An 8,890-nucleotide genomic window follows, 5' to 3' on the forward strand; every position below is an offset into this window, starting at 1 on the left:
TTTTAAAAAACTCCCAGAAACCCCGCTATAAACTTTTTAGGAACTACTGGGGTGGGAGATAAAAGTAGGATGTCACACAGAGATAACTCTCCTAAGCTTATTTTTCAGTGGCTGATCATCCTGGTCCACTCTACTGATAAATACATCCATACTAGTACTAACAACCTTTGGCAAAAGAAGATGCCATGAAGTTCTGTCATAGAAATATTGTGGCAGCCTGTTGCCGTACCCTCAAGAGACTTAATTGTGCCCTCAGTACAATTAACTGTAAGAACTGAGTGAATCATATGATTTTTCTCTTTTGGCTTGATGGTTGAATGGCACACGATGGTAGGAAAGATCTTGGTTCAGACTAAATTAAATGAAATGTTGGAAAACCTTGGGGAAGAAACAACAAAAAAAAAAAGCAGAGGCAATTGACATCTGTCAACCTAATCTTCCTCTTGAGTCTGGTATCTTGTTTTGCTTTTGGATTTAAAACATTTCTGGTTATTTACCTTGGGCTAATTCGAAACAAATTTCAAAACTGCTTCAGCACAAAATGCTTTCACTTGGAAAATCGCAGTTCTTCACTTCAAAATTCCCTAGAATGCTATACTCAGGGGAAGGGGGTAAACTTGCTGTCTGTTTAGGGAACATTCACATAACCTAAAGCAATCTGTCAGCTGGCGTAATCTCTTCCTTGAGGCAAGTTGCCTTCACTGAAGACAGCACTTTCAGAGGAACTGGACCACGAGTTAAATCTTCAGCAATCAGACAGTGAAACTTCGGTTGGACAGAGCAGAGAGCTGGGAGCTAAGAAGCCAGAATTGAAGTTATTCTGTCTAATTTGCAGTGTTTGAGCAAATTAACCTAACCTCCATCTGCTTTTGCTTGACCGTAAAAACTCTACTAATTCCTGTGTGTGGAAGTTGAGTTAATATTTGGTCTTCAGTTGAAAGGCATAACAGAAGGGGATAAAACTTCCCACCTGCCGAAGTATGTTCGTGTGCGTACACGTGGTAACTCATGAAAGCGGGAGCTTCAGTGTTATTAAAAGCCTTCATTTACAGATGATGGTCAGTTTGGGGCTCGAGTGAGGGAAGCGGCAAGATGTGCAAAGCCACATGAATAGGATGGAGAGGTTTGTTCCTCTTGAGCAGCGAGTGCTGCTCAGCCTCGATTGCGTGGCATCAGTGGTCTGAAGGAACGTAAGTGGTGCACGAAACAGTGTCAGCTTTTATAGCGTCATGAGAAACTTGGAGGATTTAATGCAGCCCAAAAAGCATAGGCAGCAATTTTTCAAACTTCTTTAGCCTGATTCCTTTCCTTTTTCATTTTTTTTTTTCTAAAGCTTTCCCCTTTTCCTGTCTCCCTTTTTCCTTCCCACATACGTGCACATGCCCAGTCTGCTCACCTCCCCGGGTTCCTGCATCTCCAACTTCTGTCTGCCCCGTGCTTCTCCTCGAAGGCAGCAGTTTATATTTCCCCATTCTCTTACTCCACCTCCAAAATACACTTTTTCCCTGCCCCCTCCCCCCTTTTTTTGTATTTTTAACACTTAACTGCACCGAAACCAGCCCGGCCATCTTTTGTCCTACAGTCTTTCCGTTGGCTCAAGACAGATACTGCACCCGTCACATCAGCCAGAGAGGAGAGCTGCTCCTGTGTACCCCCGCTCTCGTACTCGGGTTATGGCGTGCCTCTTTGCCGTGTCTCAGTACAGCAGTTCTCGAGCTATTGTATTTCAGCGGTGGGAGGGCAGGTGAAAATGTGGTTCAGGACTGCTCTTTACCTTTTGAATTCTGTGCAGGATGAGAGAGAACAATCCCTGAGTGTGTAGCCAGACCGCCATCGTGTCCTTACGTGTGTCTGTATTGCTGCGTAAGATTTCACATACTGCTTTATCAACACACTAAGCAGCAGAAGAGAGCATGCGTATAAATATGCCAGAACAAAACAATGCGAGTAAACTATTTTCTGTTTTGCAGACCTCTTCTACACGTATACCAGGCACTGTTATTCCTCCTCCCTTGGTCCGCGGAGGACAGCAGACTTCTTCAAAATTAGGAACTCAGCAAAACACACAGATAGTAATGCCGCCTCTTGTCAGAGGAGCACAGGTTAGTATTTACCTTGTGGCAGAGCCACTGTGGTTTTCCTTAATGCATCTTAACTATTTTATTAGTCATCTTTCTGCTTGCCTGGAGGGAACCTATGAAGTTATTGCTGGAATTTCTTCATATGGCTAGATATATTGCTACTGAAAGATCCTGCATCATTTCAGTTTTGCGTATTGTGCTGTCCCGTAAGGCTTCCAGTGAAGCATGAGAAAACGCTGTGGTGATGCAGGATACTGCCCTACCTGCATAGCTGCTTCCCTTGGCTGTACCAGAGCAGTTTGTTTGCCTTTGTTATCAAAGTTAATTTAAAGGCTTCCAGCTTCACCTGCTTTTTAGGAGAGCAGCAGCAGAGGAAATGAAACACAATCCCTTGTTCTTCCGTATTTTTTTCCCCTCATTATTCTTTCTGTCATATCAATTTCACCTTTTCAAATGCTAAAACACACTTTTTTTTTTTTATTCCCCCCCTCATTGTGTCTGTCTTGCAATTGAATAAGAGCTGCTGAAATGAGATAGTCAACTGGAAGTCTGAAAGTGCTGCTTTGCAGGGTCTTTATCACCTATAACAGAAAATAGTGGTGTCGCTAAAGGAGTAGGAAAGTAATATTCAATTTGATACGATTTTCTAAAATTATGACTTCCGTGGGATACCAGGAAAGAAATATTTCCTTGTTAAATGAGGATTTGTTTTGCTGTGAAAGGTCTGCTTTTATCTGTTGCACAGCCAGCATTAAGGAAGAAGGTAGAGATTTGGTACTTCATTTTCTTTCTGTTCTGATTATGGAGAAAAACTCATTCTGAGAAATAGCTTCCCTAATGCTTTTAAAATGAAACAGGCTTAACAACTATACATTTTGAAAGAAGTTTGACTTGGAAACTTAGATTATTTTTTTTTTTTGGCACAGCTGTTTTGGCCGTAATGTGGTGGCCTCACACCCAAGCACCTCTCTTCACGTTATGTTCTACTTGTTTCGTTTTGACAGAGGAAAAGGGAAAAACATCACATTTTGACATGGATGTTAATTATCACGCTTTCTTTGCGTTCCCTACCTTGCCTCATTTCCACTGTCTCACGTCATCCCATTCGACTCCCACCGCTTACTTCCCGCTGTCTAATCCTCCCCATCGTTCATGGCACCATTGCATCAGCCCATTTCTGTGTCTTCCCAGCAAATCCACAACATCCGACAGCACTCCAGCACGGGGCCGCCTCCGCTGCTGCTGGCACCGCGGGCATCGGTCCCCAGCGTACAAATTCAGGGGCAGCGAATTATCCAGCAGGGTCTGATCCGCGTCGCCAACGTCCCCAACACCAGCCTGCTTGTCAATATCCCGCAGGTAAGTTCTGCAAGAAGTTTTGTGCCAAATTCATCTCAGAGGAACAGATAAATGGTTTTAATTACTGATTGTCTGGTTGCTGTATCTAATTGGTGTGGCCTGCTATCATCTAACTGATGTGGTTGCTTATTACTACAGCTGTCCTGCTCCTTGTTCTTTCCGTGCAGTCCCTTTCTCTGTCCACATTCACCTTCTGTACACAGGAATGAAGACAAACATTCCAGAGTAATGGGAAGAAATATATATTGCAGTGAACCGAATTTTGTGCCTCATTTCACATTTGGTATTTCAATGTGAAGCTGTCCATTAGAATTTTTTTTTTCCCTCCCTTCCTTAAGAAGCATAAGTGAGTGTTCTTGTAAACAGAGCTCAAAATGGGTTAGCACGCCTCTTTGAAACACCAAGAGATGCTGAAGCAGCAACTTAACATCTACCACTGATACTGGCATACAAGTGCTGTAGATAAAGGAAACAATTTAAAGTCAGTGCTTTGACAAAATGATAAGGAAAAGGACTCCTTGTTGATTTTTTTCTTTAGACTTTCTAAACCTGCTGTATAAAAGTCGTCAATAAAGAAAAAAAAAGCAGTTTAGAAAAAGAATTAGAGCATTAGATGACAGGTACAGTGTTGCCGTGAACATGTGTGTTGTGGTCTGTTTGGTCACCTACAAAAATAAAATTGAGGCAGGCGGTTTGGTCTAGTCCCAAGCAGCCAGCCTTCCTCGCCCCTAGTCAGCCCCGCGCAGCGTCAGAGCCAGCGCTGCTTTGCCTCCCTCTCGGTGGAGAGGAGCACGTGTCTGGAAAGCACCAAACCATCTGGTCTTTGTCACTAAGCTGTGTCGTGTTTCCTCCCAGGCTTCACCAACTTCAATCAAAGGTACAACCGTGACATCCGCTCAGGCTAACGCTACTACGACCAGCGCCGCTTCCATTGTCAACTCCAACGACTCACCGGCCAGCCGGCAAGCCGCCGCCAAGCTTGCCTTGCGGAAGCAGCTGGAGAAGACGCTGTTGGAGATCCCTCCTCCCAAGCCGCCTGCACCAGAGATGAACTTCCTACCAAGTGCAGCTAATAACGAATTTATTTACTTAGTCGGGTTGGAAGAAGTTGTGCAGAATTTGCTGGAAACTCAAGGTGAGATAGCGTTAAAAATGTTCCTCAAAGCCGAGGAGAGAATCTTTCCCATCTGGGGACTTTACCTCAGTAGCAGGCAGCAATGAGTTTCAGGCGTGGCAGGATTAAATTGTGACACTTGGTCAAATCTAGGATTCAATTCCTTTTAATAATTTTGAACCTGTTTTATTTAAAATTCTAAAAAAGTTTTTAAAAAGTCTTAAAATAAAATGTTATGGTATCTAATAGGTTAGACGCTGATTGTAAAGGTTTCTCTAAAATGCATCCAGTTCTCCCCAGAACTGTTCACTTCCTATCAGCCACTTGTTTGTCCGTCACCACTAAATTCTCTAACTAGTATCTGAAGAAGTATCAGCTGGATACCTATGCACCCGCTCACAGAAGTGAAGAGTTTAAAGATGTAGTAATGCTAGTAATGCAAAAGGCTTCAGACTGAGGAGAGTTAAGGGTGGAGGGTTTGCTTTGGGTTTGGGGGGTTTTTTATGCTGGAATATTCTTGAGGTTTCTCAAGTATTGTTCATTCATAGAAGTCAGATGGAGCTGAGCTAAGCTGGTTGTGTTCTCCAGGTAAAGTTTCTGTTGCTGTATCGTCTCGCGAGCCCTATATGTGTGCTCAGTGTAAGACTGACTTCACCTGCCGTTGGAGGGAGGAGAAGAACGGAACTATTATGTGTGAAACCTGCATGACGTCGAATCAGAAAAAGGCCTTGAAAGCCGAGCACACTAACCGACTGAAGGCTGCCTTCGTAAAAGCGCTGCAGCAAGAGCAGGAGATTGAGCAGAGGATACTGCAACAGACCGCATCTCCTGTACAGACCAAGTCAGACCCTATAGCTCAGCACCACTCGCTCAAGCAGGTAAGGCTCCGTCAGCCAGAAGCAAGGTCTTGGTGGTGATGGGGCAAGGGTCCCGCCGCTCCAAGCACAAGTGTTCAGGATGCAGGCCCGAAACTGATGCATGAGCTTGCTTTATTTAAGCTCCACAGTGTGTGTGTTTGAGTGTAAGCTTAACTCGTGTCCTGCAAAGTCTGTTCCTGAATTTTTTTTAGGATGTACCAAATGGAAAGAGGTGCTCCAGGGCCAAAGACACAAGAATAAATTGACCCAAGATAGGAAAAAAAAAAAATAAAAATATTTGGCTTGAGCCAGGAACACATAATGTTGCTTCTGAAGTTTTAAGGCGATGGTAGCAACCATCCATGACAGAGACTGGGTCTCTCAGACCTTGTAAAACCACCTTTCAGTTTGAGGAAGACAGAAGCTGATTAAGTGCTGCTTGGAGTTGAAATGATCAAGGTACTGGTTATTTAGGACAGGGAGTTAGTGTTGCCTGTGTATGGAGATGCTTACACTGCCCATTTTTTGCTGCTTTGCAGTTGCTCATAATTCCTCATCCTTACAGGTGCTTTCAGAAGTAGAAAGCCGATTCTTATTTTGTTGTAGAGATGCCTTGGAAGTTTTCAGCCCTGAAACTATTGTAATGCATTCCAGACTTGGCAGAAGAGGCCAAGAAAGGAGAGAGGGGCAGTAGAGATTCATCAAGGCTATTGTACTTGAGAGAGACAGTAAACTGCGATGCCTGTCTTCTTACCGTTCGCTCTCTTGCCAGACTTCTAGCCAGATGTCTCGAGGTCCTCCTGGAGCTCCACGAGGAGTGTTGCATGCATTTAGCCAGTCACCCAAGTTGCAGAATGCATCGTCTGCAGCAGCACTTGGGAGTAGGCCAGGTAAGCATGCTGAGAGACCTGTCAGCAAGGGCAGCGCTGCCGCCTGGAAGAAGACTCCCATCAATACAGGTAGATTTTTCTCTAAAGTTTCTTGTCTTTGTACTTACTAGCTGCACTCTGTCCAACAATCATAGTTCTTTGGGTAAGGATGCTTTCTCTTTGACACTTCCTGCATGAAAGCCCGGTGATACCGAGGCTTTGCTCTTAGTATTGTTGTTGGCACTTGCTCTTGGTGTGGTTTATGGTTGTCAAAAGGGGCAATTAAGTGGTGCTATCAAATAAAAACTACTGCTTTACACATTTATAAGTAGACTAAATAGATGTAATGTCAGACTGTTCATCATTGAGTCTATATGCACAGCCAGTACCGTGCCGCAGGAGTTTGTTATTCGGTGCTGGGAGTTTAATTCAGTCATTTAATTTTGACTGGTGTTTTCTTTTTACTGAAAGCAACATGTACCGTAAATAGATGGTTTTGCTCTAGGTGAGGCTACAGTGCACACTCCCAGCGTTCCTCAGGATTTGAAATAACTAAAGCTGTTGCTTTGAACAAGTGGAAATTATAAATTGTAATCTCATCTTTTTCTTTATATGTAAGAATCTGACTTGAGAAGAGTCATTTGTTTTCTTAAATGATAATTGGGATCTCCAGGAAGGAACCACTGTAGCAACTAGCTCTCTCGGGATCTACTTTCTCGCCCAGTGGATTTCTTTTGAAATTTTTTTTTTTTTTTTTAATTCCTGACAGCTCAATTTATCATTTAAAATGTAATTTCATTGCAGAATGCTCTAGCTTGCTCAAATCTTCATTTCTGGTACAAAATATTGCTTCTGTTTGTTTGGATGATTTTGGAAGCTTTCACCTTCTGAAGTGTCTGACCTTCGTGGCCAGTAGTGCCCCATCCTTAGATGATCGGTTTTGATGTGGATGAAAAGCGAGTAGTGTGGTTTTGGCACTGCTTTGTCTCCTGTTTGTATCGTACTGTGACGCTTGCTCTCTCTTCTCTTTTATATCTCATCAGGTGGGGCTTTACCTTTTGTTAATCCTAGTTTAGCTGTGCACAAGTCATCTTCAGCAGTAGACCGCCAGCGTGAATATCTCCTGGATATGATTCCCCCACGGTCCATCCCACAGTCCGCCACGTGGAAATAATGCAGAGGAATGCCCAAGAGGAAGACTTTCCTGTTTCTGCCATCCTTTTTATACCACATTACAGTGGAATCTGCTTTAATCCCAGCTGGATATGCCCCAGGCTTTATAGGATGCAAGAAGACCACTCCTCATCCCATCGAGTGCTGCTGTCCCTGCTATGAGAAAACGACACCACGTGGGTGGGAAAGACTTTAGCTCATTTGGTTCTCAGATTCTTATGATTGACTGATGATGAAGGCTGTCAGGGAAGGGGAAGAATTCTTTTTTTTTTTTTTTTTGACTTTATGTATTTAGTTTGGATTTTTTTTGTCACCAGCACAAAAGGAGGACTAAACGACTCTCTGCCTTCGGTTTCTTTATTGGTAACTACCCATTCACCAGGAGCGTGGTGTTCGTTCGCGATCGAGCATGGATGTCAGTTCAAGGAGAGAGGAATTTCAGCCCGATCTTGCAGATGCATTTAGTGAGCCGAGTTCATGTTTGCTTTTCTTCCCTGCCCCTCCTCCAGCCAGGAAGGCAGTCTACAGATTATAATGTTTCAAAATCTTCTGATGATGAGCTAATGATAAATAAGTGCAAACTCAAATTCCAGTTGACTATGGTTGGTTGTTTTTTTTTTCCTAAGGGACTGGCTGCCACCAAAACTTGTCTGGTAGGTGGGAACCAGTGCGGGAGTCTCTCTCTTTTGTTGGATTCTGTTTTGAATAGACTTTGAACTGTTGGTAGTCTAAAATCTAGTTTACTGAATAGACAAACACCTTTGTTCAGTCTTTCTAATTCAGCGAAGAGCAGTTGGGCCTTTCATACGTTCCCAGAGACTTAAAAGTGAAACTGTTTTTGATTATTTTCTTTTTGGAGGGGTTTTGTTGTTGTTGTTTTGAGCAATTTTATTCAAGGTAAAAAAAAAAAAAAAAAAGGAATTCCAGAAGCTGCACGCAATCAGAAAGGGCAAGTGGAGGGAGCAGAGGACCAGGAGGCTGCCGTCAGGTCGCAGGCTCCTTCCTCCGCCGATACCCGCCGGGAAGGGGCCGATCCCCGCCGGGAAGCGGCCAATCCCGGTTGGTGCTGCGGTGGCCCGATGACCGTGCCAGCACGTGTTGGGCACGTTGGGGGCAGGACTGCCTACCTTGATCCCTCTAGAGCTCCATTCTTCCAGGCGTAGCAAGCATGCTCCTCTGTCCATCACTTCAGTATTTCGTTTTTGATAGAGCTTTAGGTAACCCTGCTTTAAGGACAGGTTTCTACGTGGTTTTAATATATTTTGGGGATTCCACACGTTAAACCCAAATCCATCAGGTCCAGTTTTTGTTGTGGTTTTTTTTTCCTTCTCATCATCTTCCTTCCTTCTTCCCTGTGCTTCTCCCAAATTAAAGTTGGATACAAGTGGCAGAAATACATGCCTTACTACTTATGTTGCATATCAGTACTAGAAGTAG

At 43.7% G+C, this 8,890-nt stretch overlaps 1 protein-coding gene across 1 annotated transcript in view; it reads left to right on the forward strand.

The window, feature by feature from the left end:
* Positions 1–8,291, forward strand: part of GATAD2A (GATA zinc finger domain containing 2A) — a gene marked incomplete at its 5' end in the record, with an annotated part of 10,934 nt that extends 2,643 nt beyond the window's left edge. Inside the window, 6 exons of the mRNA XM_009707604.1 lie at positions 1,971–2,102; positions 3,273–3,440; positions 4,296–4,575; positions 5,143–5,432; positions 6,184–6,370; positions 7,324–8,291. Of these exons, the coding sequence (XP_009705906.1) occupies positions 1,971–2,102; positions 3,273–3,440; positions 4,296–4,575; positions 5,143–5,432; positions 6,184–6,370; positions 7,324–7,454 (1,188 nt within the window). The remainder of the gene's footprint in view (positions 1–1,970; positions 2,103–3,272; positions 3,441–4,295; positions 4,576–5,142; positions 5,433–6,183; positions 6,371–7,323) is intronic.
* Between the last annotated feature and the right edge of the window lie 599 nt (positions 8,292–8,890).

The sequence above is a fragment of the Cariama cristata genome, unplaced genomic scaffold (assembly GCF_000690535.1).
Source record: "Cariama cristata isolate BGI_N322 unplaced genomic scaffold, ASM69053v1 scaffold24759, whole genome shotgun sequence".
NCBI classification, from domain to species: domain Eukaryota; kingdom Metazoa; phylum Chordata; class Aves; order Cariamiformes; family Cariamidae; genus Cariama; species Cariama cristata.